Raw genomic sequence first — 17,460 nt, forward strand, 5'->3', positions numbered from 1 at the left:
CCCTCCCAAGGCCCAGGTAGTTGGCAGGGAAGGCGCCGTGCGTCAGAGACGGGGATGAATGGAGAACAATGGCTAATCAGGCCCGTGGCGCCGGTCAGCATCCCCTTCCAGGGCAGGAGTCTCTTGGATTTCCCCGGCCGGCTCTCCCTCAGCCCGGTGCCTGTCCCACGGAGGGGGATTACGGTCTGCCCCCTACACTGGAATTTAGAATTACGTTTGCAACTCTTGCAATTTACTGGGGTGGAAGGGACCCACCAAAAAAAGGGGCTTTAATTTGGCCATACCTACCTCTGTCACAGTTACAAAGGCACCTGCCCAGCCAGCAAGCCCGGAGCTGGACCTGATCGCACAGACGGACTCACCCTCATGCACACAGGGTGGTCCCAGCGAGAGACCGCTGCTCAGAACACATCAGTGGGTAAAACATCGATCTCCCCCCCCTCGCGCAGTTCATGATCCTCGAGCAAGGATGTGGGGCCGTCTCCCAGCTACGCCGTGAAGTGAGAAAACCCAGCTACAGACAGAGCAGACGTGTGCCATCCCAAGTGTGCACACGCATTTCCTGGGAGCATTCGTGAGAAACTGAGGCAGAAATGGCCCCTAAGAAGGAGCACGAGGGGCCGGGGACAGCCCGTTTCGGGAGGAAGACTGACTTTTCACTGTGTGTGAAGGTTGAATGTTTACCCTGTGCTCGCCTGACCCAAAAACACAAAGTAAAACGAAACACTAGAACATAAGGCCTTTAATTCACCACACGTGCCTTCAAACGATTTGGTCCACTAGGCGGAGATTTTCAACCTGGACGCTAGTGGCATTCGCGCTGGATAATCCCTCGCGGTGGGGGCTGCCCATGCACTGTGGGAGGTTCGGCGGCATCCCTGGCCTCTACCCACCCGATGCCCGCGGCACCTCCCCCTTGGCTGTGACAACCAAAAAATGTCTCCAGACATTGCAAAATTCCACGGAGGTGAAATCACCCCTGGCTGAGAACGACGGCCCTAGAAAACACGTGAGATGGAGAGTGGGGGTCAGCGTGTCCGTTAGTGGGATACAACAGTGGAGGCCCAGAGGTTTTATTTAATTTTTAAAATCACGCCTGATTTTATCATTGTTACCTATTCATTTATAATCGTAAACAGGTAACGCTCTACTCCGCTCGCCACCTTTCAAACAACCTATCAGTATATTCACGGATATATGGAAGCAGGATGCATCTAGTTTCTTACTTAGTTTAATGGGTTTCTGGTCATGTGTTAGCTAAGTTAACCCTCACTGGAGATGCTGGGCTACCTAGCGCAGGGGTCATGTAAAACAGGAAATAATCTGTCAAGGATTGGGAGGGGGACACTCTGAACAATTACATCAAACATGCTGAAATATCATCTGTCTTGCTTTGCTCAAAATGTATTCTTTGCTCCCCAGGTTTGGAGTTGGCCTTGTTTTTCTGGTTGGGTTATTACCCACGTCCCGGACCGAGCCTCATCCTCCCTTTGTGTGCTGTGCTGTGCAGCCTGGTTTGGGGGGAGGTGCGCAGAGGACCGAGGTCAGGACCCGGGACTGGAGGGGAAGCAGGTGGCACTGCTGTCAGCCTGTACACAGAAAACACACACCCCAGGGCTGTCTTTCAGAGGGGCCTGGAATCCGTGTGGGCCTTGACGGCCGGCCACAGGAGCAAGGGTGGCAGGTCGTGGTGTTGGCAGGTGGGCTGTGTGTCCCCTCGCCGGATGCTCTTAGTCTCTCAGCTGTACTGTGCTGGGGGCTGGGTCTCGAAGGCAAGTGCCCGACGTTGCATCGCACGGCGAGTGAGGTTCACAGACCCACCAACAGATCACAGCCATTCCGTGCGATCGGTGCCATGACGGGCGGGGCAGCGGGTGCTCTGGGAGCCCTGAGACGGGGAAGGGGAGACTGCCCCTGAGAGCTGACATGTTCAGCGTCTGCAAGGATAAATCTCGGGGGTACCAAGTCTATGCCCTTGTTTCGATGTCTGTCGCTATGCCCGTGGCCTGCGGCCCTTTCCAGAGTGAGGGCTCTTGACAACAGACACCGTGTTCATGTTGTTCACTACATCTATAGGGTGAGGAGGAGACGGGCCAGGCCGAGGAGGGTGCAGTGGAGGAGTGGGGTGGGGACATTTCTAGAATGCTCAGGGCAGGTCAAGATGAGGACCGAGCAGGGTCCAGTGGCTTGTGTACCAAAATGGAGGCTGGAGGAGGGGTGGGCATGGGGAACTAAAGGGAGGGGAGAGGTCCAGATACCCCCTGGAGAAGTGGGACTGTGAAGGGAAGCAGAGGGGCAGGGTGGGCGCTAGAGGGGCACCCAGTCCACGGAGGAATATCAGTGTCTTTTAAAGGAAGGAGACCAGAATGCTTTTAGATGGAGGGAGCATTTGTCTCTGGACGCTGGAGGGTGAGGGGCGCTCATGGGCGCCAGTCACAGATGCTTGGTGTGTGGGGTGAGGTGTGTGTGGCTGGGTGTGGTGGTGTGAATTGTCCCTGTCATTAGGGCTGGGGGAGATGGAAGGTGGTTGGGTGGGAGCCAGGAGGGGCTGGAGGGTGGGGAGAGGAAGGTGTCTCCTGACCAGAGGAAGGAAACACACAATGTGATGAGAGGGTTTGGGGAGGCTGGGAAAGTCTCGGGGTCAGGTCTGAAGGTCGGGCGCCTGGTCCTTGGGTTTCAGATGTGGGGCAGTTGGGGATGACACAGCCTAGGCTGTGGCCATGGGGGCTGGTGGCAGAGGTGGGATGAAAGGTCCCTGGAAATGAGTGGCCACGAGCTCCCTGCGTCCCTGGAGGACAGCAGGGCTAGGGGTGCAGGAGCCGGGAGCGAGCTTCCAGGAAGGCGCGAACGTGCATGGGAGATGGACCGCAAGGAGGGTGCGGGCCTCAGAGGGCAGGGGCGGGAAGCTGACCACAGCAGAGCCCCGGAGCTCCACGAGGCCCCTGTGCAGGGCGAGGGTGAGCGAAGGCAGGAGTGTCCTGGGAGCGGGATCCTGCGAGCATAGGAGGAAGTGTTGCGGCCACCGAGGACAGATGGCCGGGCCGACCCCGCTTCAGCCCGCGCAGGACGGAGACTGGACACTAGGGCTGCGGGACCCGCCTCGTGTGCGAGCTGCCGCCCACCGGCCGGGCCTCTCTCCCGAGCCGGCTTTGGAGCAGGGTCCACTTGGGGGTCCCCGGGAGGCCTCCGGACCCCTTTTCCTAGGGGGCCCGGCCTGTTCGGGGAAGGCCGACATTCTGGAAATTCCGGCTTCTAGGGGGGCTTGGAGGGTCGCGGCCCGGAGGCCAGGCTCGGCTCCGCCGCCAGAGGGCGCCCGCGGCCGGGCGGGCGGTCGGGGCCGTCGGGGGGCGCCGCGCGCGTCCGGCCCCGGGTCCGCCCCCCCAAACAGGCCGGCGGGCCCGCTGGGCGGCGGGGGCGGGGCCGGGCCGCGAGGGGGGGGGCGGCGGGCGGGGCGGGGCGGCCCGGCCGCGCGGCCCCCTCCCGCCCTCCCTCGCTCCTCTCCTCTTTCTTTCTTTCTTTCTTTCTCGCCGTCGGGCTCTCGGTCCCTGGAGCCTCCTGCGCCGCCGAGGGGGCGGGTCCTGCAGCCTTTGTTGCCGCAGGCCGGGTCCCGACGCGGGAGCTGCGCGCGGGCCGGGCATGTCCTGAGCCGGACCGGGACCGGGCAGCGAGCGGACGGGACGGACGAGAGCGCGCGCGCGGGGTCCCTCCCGGCGCCGCCCGCCCCGGCCATGCCCCGCCGCCCGAGCGCCCGCAGCCCCCGCAGCCCCGCGCAGCGGCTGCGCCCCCTGCTCCTCCTGCTCTGCGCCCTGGCGCCCGGCGACCCCGGACCCGCACCAGGTGGGTGGCCGCCTCTCCCCGCCGGCCGGCCCCGCGCGCCCCCCGTGCATCGGGGCTCGGGACCGGGTGGGGCCGGGGGCGAAGCCGCACACCCGGAGGCCCCCTGCCCGTGCCTGGAGGCAGCCCCTCCGCCTTCGGGCGCACGGCGCGGGGCCCCTCCGGGTCTGGTCCGCGGGGCAGCACGGAGCGCAGTCCGCGCGCGGAGGGCTCGGTGTCGAGCCTCGTCGGCGCCTGGTCCTCAGAGCAGCTCGCCGGGACGCAGCGGGCCGGGGCGCGGGGTCACCGCTCAGGGCTGCGGCGGGCGGTCGGCTGCGCTGGGGCCCGGCTCGCACGCCCCCAGCACTTCCTGCCTCCCCTCCCCCGAGTGTGCAGACGCCCGAGTGCAGCGGAGGGGAGCTTCTCTCCCGGCCCTGGGCTCGGCTCTCTCTGCCCCGCCCGGCCGGCCTCCGACGAGCCTCTGGCCCGCGTCCAGGTCCTTCCTCGGCCGCGGAGCTCCAGACGCGTCCGAGGCAGCCGGCCTGGGAGTTTAGGAGCGGGAGTCCAGGAGACCCCTGGCCCCGCGCCCAGGGAGCCCCTGGTCTGATGGGGGCCGGTCGGATAGCCGCGAGAGCCATGCCGGCAAAGCGGTCGGGAAGGCTTTGTAGGGGAGGAGAGGCCGGAGCCAGGAGGGACGGGGGATGGATGAACTCCGGGTGGGCTGGAGGGGGTGGGGGCGTCCCTGCGGCGGGACGTGGGCCGCGTGAGGCCTGCGTGCTGAGGATGGGGGACTCTTGCCTCCCCAGTACAGGGGCTGATTAGAAAAGCGTCGGGGCCGGAGTGTAGGAGGCATTTAAACCAGATCTTAGAGGTTTTGGGGAGTCGTTGAGGGGAGTAGTTCGTGGACGCGGGGTTTTGCGGAGGTGCCCTCTAGCAGCAGTGTGCACGGGGTGGAGAGGGAGCAGATATGTTCCATGCGTTCTTATTTGTCATCGTCTCTACAATAACCCTGCAAGGCAGGTGAGAGAGAGTTGTTTGAGGATCCAGGGGACAGCCTCAGAGAGTGTCCTGCCAGGTTGGGCGCCTTACTACTGCCTGAATCTTGTTTTCCCGCTGTCCAGTGCGGGGTCTGTGAGGACTGACCGGGTGATGGGATGAGGCAGCAGGAAGTGGTTGCTCCAGCGAACGTCCTGAGCCCGCACTTGGGCAGGCTCCCTGGCAGTTGTGGGAAGAATGGGGGGTCAGGACCCTCTCCACTTCCATGGCAGGCAGGACCTTGTATGGCCAGCCTCCTGCCCCTCCCGGGCTGTAGTTAGGTGGGCAGAATGGTATTTTCCCTGCAGGGTTCTTGTGAGGGGTCCAGATGCTGAATGTGAGTTGCTTAGCGTGGGGTAGAGTGACTGCCACAGAGACCCAGCGAGACTAGGGAGACCTTGGGGAGTCCTGTGGTTTGGACCTGCTGCTTGACCTTACCTGCCAGGGCAGGTCCCCTCTGCCATCTGATCTGCTGACCCTCACCCCAGAGTGGAATGTCTGTTCTGCTATCCCTGTAGGTACGCAGCGTGGGAACCCCCCATCTGCCCCCACTCAGGATGCCTGAGGCTGCTGAGCTGTCATTTTCTTTGGAGCTGCCCTGGGAGTCCTAGACCAGGGGCTCTACCCACTCGCCTTCTTTGAGACTAAATGGGCGTATCTTGGACTCACTTTTAGGAAAGTGTATCCTGACTTTTTCTGTGACAAATCAAGGGACTTGTTGGGTTTGATGGGACTGGGGCCCCGGTAACGTCCCCACCCTAATGCTGAATGGCACCCGTGAGCCCTGTGTGCATGCCGGACACACGCAGGGGGACTCGGGGAGGACGGCACCTGTTTTGCACACACGCACACCCTGGTTATTTTTTGCTCTTTGGCCTGAGCGTGGGGTCAGGTCGTTTGAAGGGCTGGACTCTAACTCTGGTTTTTGATAGAGAGGTGAGGGTAAACACATTGGCATTTCTCTGGTAGAAGCTGCAAGGTGACGGTTCTGTCACCTAGAGATGATATTCCAAGTATGTCACACCCCGTGTGGCAGGAGCTCAGTCCGTTCGGAACAGAGCTCCTGACCCGGCAGTCTTGCTGCCTGGCGCCCGCAGCCGAGCTCTCGCTCCGCCCTGCGGCACCCACAGAGCCTGGAACCCACCGTTAGGCCCTGCCAGCCTTGGGGGCGTGAGCGTGTCAGCCAGTCTCTGCCAGGGGTCAGCTGTAGGAGATGGTGAAAGGGCTGTTTACTTCATAACTCACTGGGTCCCCTTCATAAAATATTTTAATGGCAAAACAATATAAGTTACAAAAAAGATGAATGCAGAACAAAACAAGAAAATAAAAGTTATTGCAGAGTGATAACCTCTTTTAAGTCTTTATTTTTTATTAAGAAGCATTTTCTTAAGCCATTAGGCAAAGAGATAAATCAGGCTTTTAAGAAATCGCGGAGTATACTTTAGGACTCTCTTGCTAATTTTGGTCATAACTTCACTCCTGATTGCTGAGTGCCGTCTCCTGCTCTCAGCACCTGCACGGGCACTCATTCACCTCACACGGGCGGAGACAGCAGGTGTGGTGCTGATCTGCCCATTTTACAGGTGGGGAGACAGACTCTGAGTGGTTGAGTAACGGACCCATGGGCCAGCAGGTGCAGGTGGCAGAGCTGAGATTCTAGCCGGGCCGTCTGACTCCAGAGCGCACGGAGGCTTTTACCTGCTTTTCTGAACTTGATAGGCTGCTGCTTTATAACTCACCTTGAATTTCTGTCTTGCGATTTTGCTCAAGGTCTAGAGCGGGGATTCTCAGCACACCCCGGGGGACACTTGTTTGGAGTTCTCGGGGCCACGTCTCCCCCGTGGTTCAGATCCCCCCATCACACTCACACCCTGACTCCCGCCCAATGCGCTGAACACGCTGCCGTAGTCTAGGCGCGTGCCGCGCAGCTCCTGTCCCTCGGGACCCGGGCACCCGCACACCTGTACGGTCAGCGGGCTTTAGCGGCCTGTGTGGGGGTTGCCCGAGCCCGGGGGACCGCTGGGAAGACTGAAAACGGAGCCCTGGGATGCGGCTGCTCCTTCCTGCCTCTTTGTCGTGTGCCGCTCCTTCTCTTCGGGGACCTGGGCTCTCCGTGCGGGCAGGGAAACCCGCATGATGATGAAGTGATTGCCCGGGCCGCACAGCTATGGAGTGGCCGAGTTGGGACCCGAACCTTTCTGTATTCAAAGCCCACGTTCCTGACAGTGCCTTAGTTTGCCAGCCCACCGTCCCATTTTACAAGCTCACCGCCTTCCGTTGCCTGCGCCGGTGGGACCTCCTTACACCCCTTTCTCACTTTCGAGGGGAAGGACGGTGTCTCATACGTTTTCCCAGACTTTGGCGCACCCAACACTCCCTCACAGTTGGTAGCCCGGGCTGACGCCGCAAATGCCACGCACCAGGGCGGTATCACGTGTGAACAGACCCGGTGGGCGGCCCGTCTCTTGTTCCCCCATTTCTGTTAGAAGTTCGGTGCTTTAGTCATTGAAAGACAGTGCAAATAGGAGGCCAAAGGGCAGCCTACATTTAAGGACAGTTAGGAACACAATGGGGGCAGTGAGGACGGGTGGGGGGTACGGACCCTCTCCAAGGGGGCTCCTTGCTCCACGCCAGTCACTTCTGCGAGGTAGGAATTGAGGTCTGACGTGGCTGGATAAGCCTTTTCAAAGGAAGCTGAAAATTGAGATTTTTGGACAAGATCATTGTCATTTTTAAACATAGGCGACCGATTAAATATTTTTCAATATTTGTGCGTGCCAAAATGAACAAACAAGATCAATGAACTGACAAAACCAAGTCTGGAGGCAGTGCTCGTGGAGCTGTAACCCCCAATGCCCTCACGAGGACGTCAGAGCAAGGAGTCTCTAACTGGCCAGCCCGCTGGCTTCCAAAGGTCAGCCTCAGAAAGGGTCACGTCACAGTGCCTGCGAGGCTTCGGAAAATACAGATTCTGGGGCCCCAAAGCCCTGGGTCTATGGAGTCAATCTGTGGGCTGGGTCCCAAACCTCTGCTGACATCCGGCCAACTTCGCTCCCCAAGGAGGATTTCCGGACTTCCCTGATGACCACAGCCCCCTGAGGCTCTTGGTAAAAAACGCAGCTTCCCAGTCCCATTTCCTGGAGACGTTGATTCAGTGGGTCTGGGATGGGGCCTGGGAATTTGGTTTAATTTGGTTTTAACAAATTCTTATCCGAGAAGTCTGGAAAATCCTTGCACTCATGTCCTCCAGAGACTGGGAGAGGGAAGCTTTGCCCAGAACCACACGGAGTGACCCCACCCGTCTGCCTCTCGACTGACCCTGCGGGCTGCCCACCGAGCAGCTGTGGACACTGGGGCACATTCTTGGGGGGTGGGGGCACACCACTGGTGTGTGCAGGGCTCTCTGCACGTGATTTGGCAGCAGACGGGCGAGTTGGTGTCTTCAGCCTGGCCGGGACGGAGCTTTGGGCTGGGCTTGGCTGCCCTCGCGGCCCCAGCACACAGCCACAGAGAGGGCCCTGGTGGGATGTTTGCAGGGCGCCCAAGCATTCCTATGGGCTGAGAGGTCATTGTCCTGGGCGGCCGGGATTTCGGAGAGCTGGGCATACACCCAGCTGGTTGGGGCAGGACCTCGGGCTGAGAGAAACATCAGACGGGCCAGTTTCTTAACTGCTTCTCAGCCTGGGTACGGTAGCGAGGGAAAAGGGCACGGGAGCATCAGCCCCAGGATCTCCGGCCCCCACGGCGGCCCTGCTCTGATGTGTCCGTGTGTCCACATGAGATTTCTTTTGAAGATTAGGTCTGGTAGCTAGATAAGTTTGAAAAACTTGATCTAGGGCAAGTCCTTTATGTCAGCGATGGGGAAACAGGCCCAGCAAGGGACGGACTGCTGCTACTGCAGAACGGTGTCCTGAAGAGACAAGCGTGTGGGAGACTTGGAGCCCAGGCTCTGTTCCTCTCGCTGTGTGGCTCTGGGCCAGCTGTGCACATCTCCGAACCTCCCTTGGCTTTCTTCGGAAGCAGCCTGCAGACTCCGCCGCAGGTGTCCTTGCCTGGAATCCACAGCCCCAGGAACGTGGGCAAAATTGAGAGGGTCCATGAACTCGATGGGGGGATATTCCATCTTTGAGTTTACCTCTACGGTAGCGTTTCCTTCGGTTATGCATGTCCGCACCAAACCGCGTACCGTCAGCAGCATCTGTGACTGTTACTGAGCCAGAAAACCAGCGTATTTTTCTGTCTCAGATCAGACCGATGCCCCTCACTAGTGGTCGTTAAATTTGCCCTTAGCTGTTGCTTAATGCATTCGTGACGGACGCTTGAGTCTCTGCCCCACGTCCAAAATTATTTTGATGACTGTATTTCAGTATGATCCATTTCCTTGGCACTTGCTTGCATTTTATCTTACGCATTTGAAAACGTTATTCTGAGAAGGGGTCCATGGCAAACAAAAAAAGGGTTAAGAGTCTGGTGTTACTGGGAACTCCAGGAGGACGACGACAGGGATTCTGCCAAGTGCAAGGGCCTGAGCGCAGGTCTGCAAATTTTTTCCAGGCCTGGAACCTTCTCTTCAAATAGAACTCTTGCGTGTAACAGAAAGAAAGCAGAGCTCTGCTGGGGCAGGGACCACGTGTCTGGGTGGTCCTCCTCTGTCTCCCCATGCCAGGGGTCCTCGAGGCACATGCAGGGTGCTCTCAGGCACCCTCCGGCCCCTGAGAGCACATTTAAAAATCCACCAGGCTCTACAATTCACCCTAATGATCATAATTGCCCGCACATGCAGTCAGCGGGCCAGGCATGGTGGGGTGAGGGGGGTTCAGTTCACTAATTCTCACAACAGCCCCAAGAGCACAAGCGGTGAGTATCCCCATTCTGCAGACTCTGGGGTTACTGAGAAACTACTAAGACTTAACTCCTGAAAGCACTGAGACCCTTTTCTGGCCCGTAAAGTCTCCAACAAAGACAGGATTCTCGTCCTCCTGGGGTTTACACTGGGAGAAAATAGACAAGTAGAAAAAAATAGTTAAAATGTTAAGCCACATGGTGTGCCCCACGTGGTATGGGGACAAATAAAGCAGGGAAGAGGGACAGGGAGCTGCCATTTGGAAATAAAGCGGTCAGGGGAGGCTTCCGCGAGCCCTCTGAGCAGGACTCGGAGGTGAAGGTTTCGTCCTGCGGCTGCGCAGCCTGGGAGGCAAAGTGAGTCCACCTGGAGCGCAGAGCCCGCAGCGTGCGCCCCGGGAGCAGGTGTGAGGCCTGTGGGCTGCGTGGCAGGAACTCGAGCAGGTGTAGCGGAGATAAGATTGAGGGATCAGCACCTTGCCCGGGGCCCCCGTGGCTGGTACCAGAGCTTTGCCTTTTTCTGAGATGCGGCCACAGCAGGGTTGGGGGCTGGGCGTGGGGGTTTGGTCCGTTCGTTTGGGATGACTCCCTCTGGCCGCCGTGCCGCAAGCAGCCTAGGGGCGTGGGGGGGCGGTTGGGGGTTATCGGAGTAACCCGGGCAGAGAAGCGGGCTGGGGGAAGCGAGGTTCTGGGGGGGCCGGCGACACCTGGCCTCGGCCTCCGCCGCCACCCCTTCAGCCCCGGTCGCCACCGGCTTTCTCCCCACAGGGCGCGGCACGGACGGCCGCGCGGCGCTGGACATCGTGCACCCGGTGCGCGTGGACGCGGGGGGCTCCTTCCTGTCCTACGAGCTCTGGCCGCGCGCGCTGCGCAAGCGGGACGTGTCCGCACGGCGCGCCGCGCCCGCATTCTACGAGCTGCAGTACCGCGGGCGCGAGCTGCGCTTCAACCTGACGGCCAACGTGCATCTGCTGGCGCCCGGCTTCGTGAGCGAGACGCGGCGGCGCGGCGGCCTGGGGCGCACGCACATCCGCGCCCGCGCGCCCGCCTGCCACCTGCTAGGCCAGGTGCAGGACCCCGAGCTGGAGGGCGGCCTGGCGGCCATCAGCGCCTGCGACGGGCTGGTGAGTGCGCCCCCTCCAGGTCGGACTGGCCCCTCCCCGGGGGCGTCCTCACGCGTGAGCGGGAGCCGGAAGCCCCCGCAGGCCGTGTTAGCACAGTCCGCTAGGGCGCGTGGGGGGGGGGTCTCCCTTTCCCAGTGTGGAAGCTGCAGGTGCAGAGCCGACTTTGAGAATGTGTAGACCAGGTAACTCCTGGAACAGCTCAGTCCTTCTTCCTTGGGAGCCTCGCTTATGACTGTGTTCCCCCACGGGTCCCTTTAGGTGGTTCTTCTCGGGGTCACGCAGCCTCCCAGTACCTTTCCTCCCCGGACGTGAGGCCCCAGCCGCCCGCTCCTGGTGGAGGTGATGCTGGCTGTGGCTTGCAGCCTTAATTGCCTCCATGTGCTTGGGTGCTGGGTTGGAGGGGCTCCTGCTCTGGGCAGTACAGGCACACTTTCTGCTCCAGGCTAGGTGACCGGCTCTGCCCTCCCCACTCTGGGAGGTGCGGGTGGGGTGTGGGAAGAGCTCGGGGGACGTGTGAGCGTTGTCAGCCATCCATCGTTCCCCAGGAGGGCCCTCGGGTCAGTGCTCAGGAAAAGCCATGGGCTGTAGCAGGACGGGGCCTAATGACAGACAGCCCCCACCACAGCTGCAGGCCATCTAGACCCCGGAGAGCCTGGGCCTGTGCTCCCTCATTCCATGGATCTTGTTGACTCTCTGTAGCAGCTGAGCGTATGGGTGCCATTCCCACTTATAGAAGAGGAGACGGGCTCAGAGGAGCACATTGCCCACGGCCACCCAGTCACGCACTCAGACCCGGTGGTGCAGTTTCGGGCACTCGGGGCTCCCGGCCCTGCACATCCCAAGGGGCAGACTTGGGGCCAAGGAGGGAACTGCAGGGGAGATAAAACCCTTCTCCCTCTTGGAGGCCTGGGCTTCCTCTGGAGGTGGTGGGCTGCCCAGGGACACTTCCCAAGGCCCACCCATCCCCTGGCCTCTCTGAACCTTGGCAGACATGCCCGAGACGGCCCTGCCTGCCTCCCTGCTCTGGCAGGCCCTGGGACCAGGGGGTAGGGTATCCTGACAACAGTGGGCATCCTGGTGGGTTGGGTGTAGCCAAGCTGCACTGCGAGTGATTCATCACCTCAGGGAGATTGGGATGCAGGCCATTTGCAAGAGGACACAATGGCTGGCCTGCCGAGAAGAGGGAAAATGGTCTGGATGCCCGGCTGACTCAAGACGGCCATCCGGAACTGGGGGGAAGATGCCATGTTAGATTTCGCATAGCCCTGTTTCCTGCTTCTGACGGGGTGGGGAGTGGGAGGGGGCGTCCTGAGATTAGCCTCCGACTAGCCTGAGGTAGCCTCTGGGCTCAGCCTTGGGCTGTGTGAGACGGCAGGGAAGGCCATGCCGGGCAGAGGTTCCAGAGTGAACGAACGCCCGCAGGGAGGAAAGCACGTGCATTTGGGGTGGGTCAGGGGTGCTGGGAGCCGTGTGGGCTCAGCTAGGCAGGATGGGCCTCGGGGACGGGTAGGCAGAGCCGCCCGGTGCTAACCCCTCCCGTGAGCCTGGCCCTTCTTTCCCAGAAAGGTATGTTCCAGCTCTCCAACGAGGACTACTTCATCGAGCCCCTGGACGCTGTCCCCGCCCGGCCCGGCCACGCCCAGCCCCACGTGGTCTACAAGCGCCAAGCCCCTGAGAGGGAAGCAGCTCGGGGTGACGCCACGGCGCTGGGCACCTGTGGGGTACAAGGTAGGTGCCTCTGCTGCGAGCTCTGGGGGAGGGGATGGGCCTGGAGGCATTGAGCTCCTTTCCAGAAGCCTCTCTCGTCAACACCTCCATTCTCAGCTCCCCTGAACCGAAGGGACACAGGCAGACCGACAGACACATCACCATAGTCTGTGCCTTCCCAATGGGCCACGGGCCTGAGGCGCATGCCTGGCAGGCCTGCCGCAGCTGAGGCCCTGGCGGATCCCTCTCATGACCCCCTCACCTGCCTCCCCTTCTCACTGCCTGCCACACCTAAAGCTCTGTTAGCCGTTCTTCCCTGAGTGGCCAGACCCATCAGGGCAGCGAGGTAGGAACCTCCCTCCCTTCCCCACTCTGGGCCCAGCCCAGAGCCGCTGACCTATTATTGGGGACCTAGCTCCAGGACCTCCCTGCAGAGCGGCCACATCGCTGGCCAGTCCAGGCAAGGAGCAACCACCAAGGGCTGCTGGAGTCTGGGCCCCACTCGGCCAGCATGCTGGCCACAGCTCAGGGCCTCCATTCGTTGGAACAGGCATCTAGACTCGCACTTTGGGCCTCAGTCCTCCTGGCTTCATGGATGTGCGTCCTCCTCTGCCTGGGGCAGCCTGAGACAGTGGAGCAGGTCTCCAGTGGGGACAGCCTCTGGGGGGGGTTGGGCCCTGGGGTAGGGGCCCGGAGCTCCGTGCTGTGTTCATATGTACCCTTTCACTGTGCTCCAAGGGCACCTCTGAGGCTCCCTAGCTGATTCCTATTTATAGTTGGGATGCTCTGGGTCAGAGGAGGGCAGTGACCGGGGCAGGGTCACACAGCGCAGGTCTGGGGCAGAGCCACAGTGGGAGCCCTGCGCCGCTCCCCCGGCCGCTCTGGCTGCTGAGCAGAGGCCCTGGAGACACGCGCCCCGGGCTGGCCGCTAACCCCCACCCCGCCTGGGGCCCGCAGCGTCCGCGGAGCCGGAGGTGCGGCGGGAGCGTTGGGAGCAGCGGCAGTGGCGGCGGCAGCGCCCGAGGCGGCTCCACCAGCGCTCAGTCAGCAGAGAGAAGTGGGTGGAGACCCTGGTGGTCGCCGACGCCAAAATGGTGGAGTACCACGGGCAGCCACACGTCGAGAGCTACGTGCTGACCATTATGAACATGGTGAGGCTGCGCGGGGTGGTGGTGGGTGGTGAGGTGAGGGCCACCAGCGGGCTGGACCCCAGGCCTGGGCAGGAGGAACAGCGTCCAGCTCTGGAGTCCAGGTGGGGCAGGCCGGGCTGGGGGGGAGTCACCAGGAGAGAGCCGGGCTGGGGGCAGGGCCTTGGGGGGCTGGGTGTCAGCCCCTCACTGGCTCCACTGGCTTTGGGGAGGAGCCTCCGGGACGGAGCAGGGGGAGTGGAGGCAGGCGGTGGCAGGGGTGGGTACAGCTACGGTCCCACACCTAACTGGGGGAGCCCATAGTCGGGTTGGTTCATTCATGCTGGTCTAAGCAAACCTTCGTCCTTTGTGCTGGGGACATGGAAGTGTCCAGTCAGAGCGGCCCCTGCCTGTGACACCAGCATTCGTGAGAGTTCAAAGGGTCTGTCCAGTTTTGCAGTCCACCAGCTGCTGACCGCAGACAACACTTAACCTGTCTGAGCCTCAGTTTGCTCATCTGTGAACTGGGCATGATGATGGTAGCTGAGGCTGCTCCTTCTGACCTGGGCCCCACTTGCCGGTTGAGAAAAGTAGGCTGTGAGAGGGTGAGTGAGTCGCTCAGGTCACACAGCGAGCGAGGCAGGGCAGAGCCAGGTGGGAGCCCAGGCGTCCGGTCTCCCTTGGTGCCCTGTGGCTGTCCGGAGCTGGTGATCCCGGACTGCCTGTGGTGCCGGCCACTCCCTTCCTGCGGTCGCCCCGGGACAGGAAAGATCTGTGCCCCAGCCTTAGCAGGCCGCCCAGTGGGCAGGCCACTGCCACGTGGCCCTGCTGTCCTGGGTGACTAAGGGTGTGTGCTCTGCGTGCCGGGCCAGAGCCGGTTGCTTCCCCTGTACCAGCCCCTCCCCTCCTGCAGTCCTGAGACATCCACCGTCTGTCCGCCCACATCCAGTGGTGAGGCGGGGGCTCCGGGACAGGAGGGGCGTCCGTCCGTGGCCCCCGGGCCCCCACTGCTCCAGCCTCACCAGCGCGCTCAGCTCTGGGCCCGCTCCTGCCTGGTACCATCCTTAGGCCCCCTGTACCTCACGGGGTAAGAGCCTTCACCTCCCGCCTAGCCGGGGAGACTCAGAGCCCAGCCAAGCCTCTGTGCGGCCTCGTCTGCCCAGCAGGGGGACCCTCTACAGGCCAGGGTTTGGGGGACTCTTGACAGACAGCAGGGCCTGGCCCCTGCGGAGGGGGGGAGGGCGAGAAAGGCCAGGTTCTGAAGTCACAGGGCCGTCCTCCCGTCTCAGGGCTCAGCCCAACAGAGGCCCGGGAGCTTGGCTGGAGCCGCTGGCCATTCATTTCCCCTCACCTTTCCTGGGTGTTCCCTGTAGGCCAGGTGCTGAGCCCTCCAGGCTCTCCCATGACATTCCCTGGGGGACGGGTCAGCCATGGTCCCGGAGCCTGGCCCCTTCCTGCCTCCCTGTCCAGGCGCACAGGACCCAGGCATTCACTGTGTGACCCCATCCTGGAGGAGGGGTCTGGCGCTATCACTCACCTGCTCGACTGTATCAGGCTTTCCTGAGCTGGCAAGTCCAGCATCGGTCAGGACAGAGGGGCCCGCCCAGGAGCCTCACAGTGCCTGACACCTGGGGAGGTGGCAGGGACACGGGGGGCACGGACAGCCTTGTGAGCAGCTGCTTGTCCGGTGTCCCACAGTGACTGCCTTGCCTCCGCCTCACCGCTGTTTTCTAGGGGAGGGAACAAAGGTTCAGAGAGGCCTAGGGACTTGTTCACAGTCGCACGGCTGGTTAGTGGCAGGGCTGTGTGCCTCCAGAGCCCCAGTGTGTGCCAGAGACGGGCAGCCGGGAGGCTGTGGTGACAGAGCTTGCTAGAAGGGTGGGGGAGCAGAGCGGTGGAGGTGGGGAGAGCTTACCCTCTGTGTCCCTTTGAGGCAGATGCGTGTTCATTGAACGCTCATGTGAGAACAGGGTCCCATGCATGGGAAACTCTGGCTCATTGTAACATTTCTCAAAGAACGTTCTAGGGAGGACTTACTCCAAGGGATGCTAGTAAGTGTTCTGTGAAAAAAGACGCCACTGTTGAAGAGGTTTGGCAACAGGGGTTAACAAAAAGGAACACAGAGTTGTTTACTGCGGGACTTCTCAGAGCCTTCAGAGCTAATAAGCATTGAGAATCCCTACAACTGGACAGACGGCATTTTCCAAAGTCAAGAAGAGCAGGGGCTTTGGGTCACACCTGGTTCTGATCCCCAATTAACCCTCTCTTGGAGCCTCAGTTGCTCCACCTGTAAATGGGGGTAGTTACGTCTACGTTAGAAGTGAGACCATCAAACAGGACGCTGCAGGTAGGACGCTCCATACAAGGACTGTTCCTGTTGGGCTTGGTATGTGTCCGCCCAAGAGCCCCTGGCCTCCAGCCCCACAGCCCCCTGCAAGGCAGCGTCACTCTGAGGGCCTCCGACAGTTCGTCAGCGTCCTCTTTGTGCCAGACCCAGATCTGCGTCTGGGAGCTCAGCTGGGTCTGCACTAGGCTTCACAAGACAAGTCCCCCGCCTGCCGCACTTTGCATCCCTAGTTCTGTTTACGCTGTCTGAGGACATTGGCCGTTTATGAGCAGCTCGTGTCGTACGGTCGGCTCAGAAGCTTGTGGTCCCCTGTAACCCCCAGATTGTTCACGCACCGCACACCCGGGCTTGCTGTCCAGGCCTGCAGCAGAGGAGGGCTGGGCTTCCTGGGGACCAGTTATTTCTGTTGAGTGGGTCAGCGAGTTACGACTCTGCTCCCTCCAGAGCCTCCAGTGTCTGCTTTGTCCTCATGCTTCTTGAGGGCAGAGGTGTTCCACGTGCTAAGGGACGTGGATGGAGCTGCCCCCAGCGCTAACTCGGGATACAGGGGCCAGCTGTCGGGACAGGTCTTAGCAGAAACTCGGGGCTTCCCCACCATCCAGACCCACTTTGCTGGGACCTGCTGCCAAATCCACCTGTCTCTCGTCCAGGAAAGACTTGTTCTAATCTTTCTCATTTTCCACTACTTTAAAACGAGACAGTGCATTGAAAATACTTAGCGAGTGCCCAAGATTCATTCGTTCGGCTATTTCTTGAGAGCCCGTCGTGTGTCAGGCACTAGGTGGGTCGCTGGGCTGTCAGAGGGAGCCCACACAGACGCGGCTTGCGTGGAGCTCGGGACTGGCCGAGGAGAGCGACATCAGTGACACCATCCTCCTGAGGAATGTGCAGGTCAGCAGAGGGCTGCTAGGAAGGACAAGTTCATGGTGCTTTGGGAGCGGCCGGTGGAAGGAAGGCTCCCCGGAAGACGTGCTGGAGGGTTGAGAGCTGGAAAGAGAGGGGGACGTAACTGGGCAAGGATGAGAGGAAGGGTATTCCAGGCTGAGGACACAGCATCTGCAAAGGCCCTGCGGTAGGGACGCTCAAGGTATTCTGAGAGCAGGCCAGAGTAGTTGGAACCAGGGAGTGAGGACAAGAGAGGCGGTCAGCGTGTGGGTGGGGACTGGCACTTTGTCCTCGCCCTGCGGACGGGAAGACCCGCTTACTGCTCTGAGCAAGAGCACTGTGTGATTGGGCTTGCATTTCAGTGGCAGGTGGCCGTGAGGCTGTAGGTGGGCAGGGTACGTGGGGACACCGCTGAGAGATCTCCACAGCCGGCCAGACAGGACGTGCTGGCTCCTCAGCCTGGGTAGTGGCCTTGGAGGTGGATGCAGGGAAGCTGGGGGGGGGTGGGGCAGAATGGGTTGATGTGGGAGGAGGCGGTGGATGGGGCCCCACGGCAGCCCTGCTTGTCTCCCCTGTTCCT

General features: G+C 61.2%; 1 protein-coding gene across 1 annotated transcript in view; it reads left to right on the plus strand.

The window, feature by feature from the left end:
• The first annotated feature begins 850 nt into the window (after positions 1 to 850).
• The window catches only part of ADAMTS7 (ADAM metallopeptidase with thrombospondin type 1 motif 7), a 47,556-nt gene continuing 30,946 nt past the window's right edge, over positions 851 to 17,460 (plus strand). The window contains exons 1-5 of the mRNA XM_040642615.1: positions 851 to 1,009; positions 3,600 to 3,837; positions 10,459 to 10,814; positions 12,377 to 12,542; positions 13,479 to 13,672. Of these exons, the coding sequence (XP_040498549.1) occupies positions 851 to 1,009; positions 3,600 to 3,837; positions 10,459 to 10,814; positions 12,377 to 12,542; positions 13,479 to 13,672 (1,113 nt within the window). The remainder of the gene's footprint in view (positions 1,010 to 3,599; positions 3,838 to 10,458; positions 10,815 to 12,376; positions 12,543 to 13,478; positions 13,673 to 17,460) is intronic.

The sequence above is a fragment of the Ursus maritimus genome, unplaced genomic scaffold, assembly GCF_017311325.1.
Source record: "Ursus maritimus isolate PB19 unplaced genomic scaffold, ASM1731132v1 scaffold_27, whole genome shotgun sequence".
NCBI classification, from domain to species: Eukaryota; Metazoa; Chordata; class Mammalia; order Carnivora; family Ursidae; genus Ursus; species Ursus maritimus.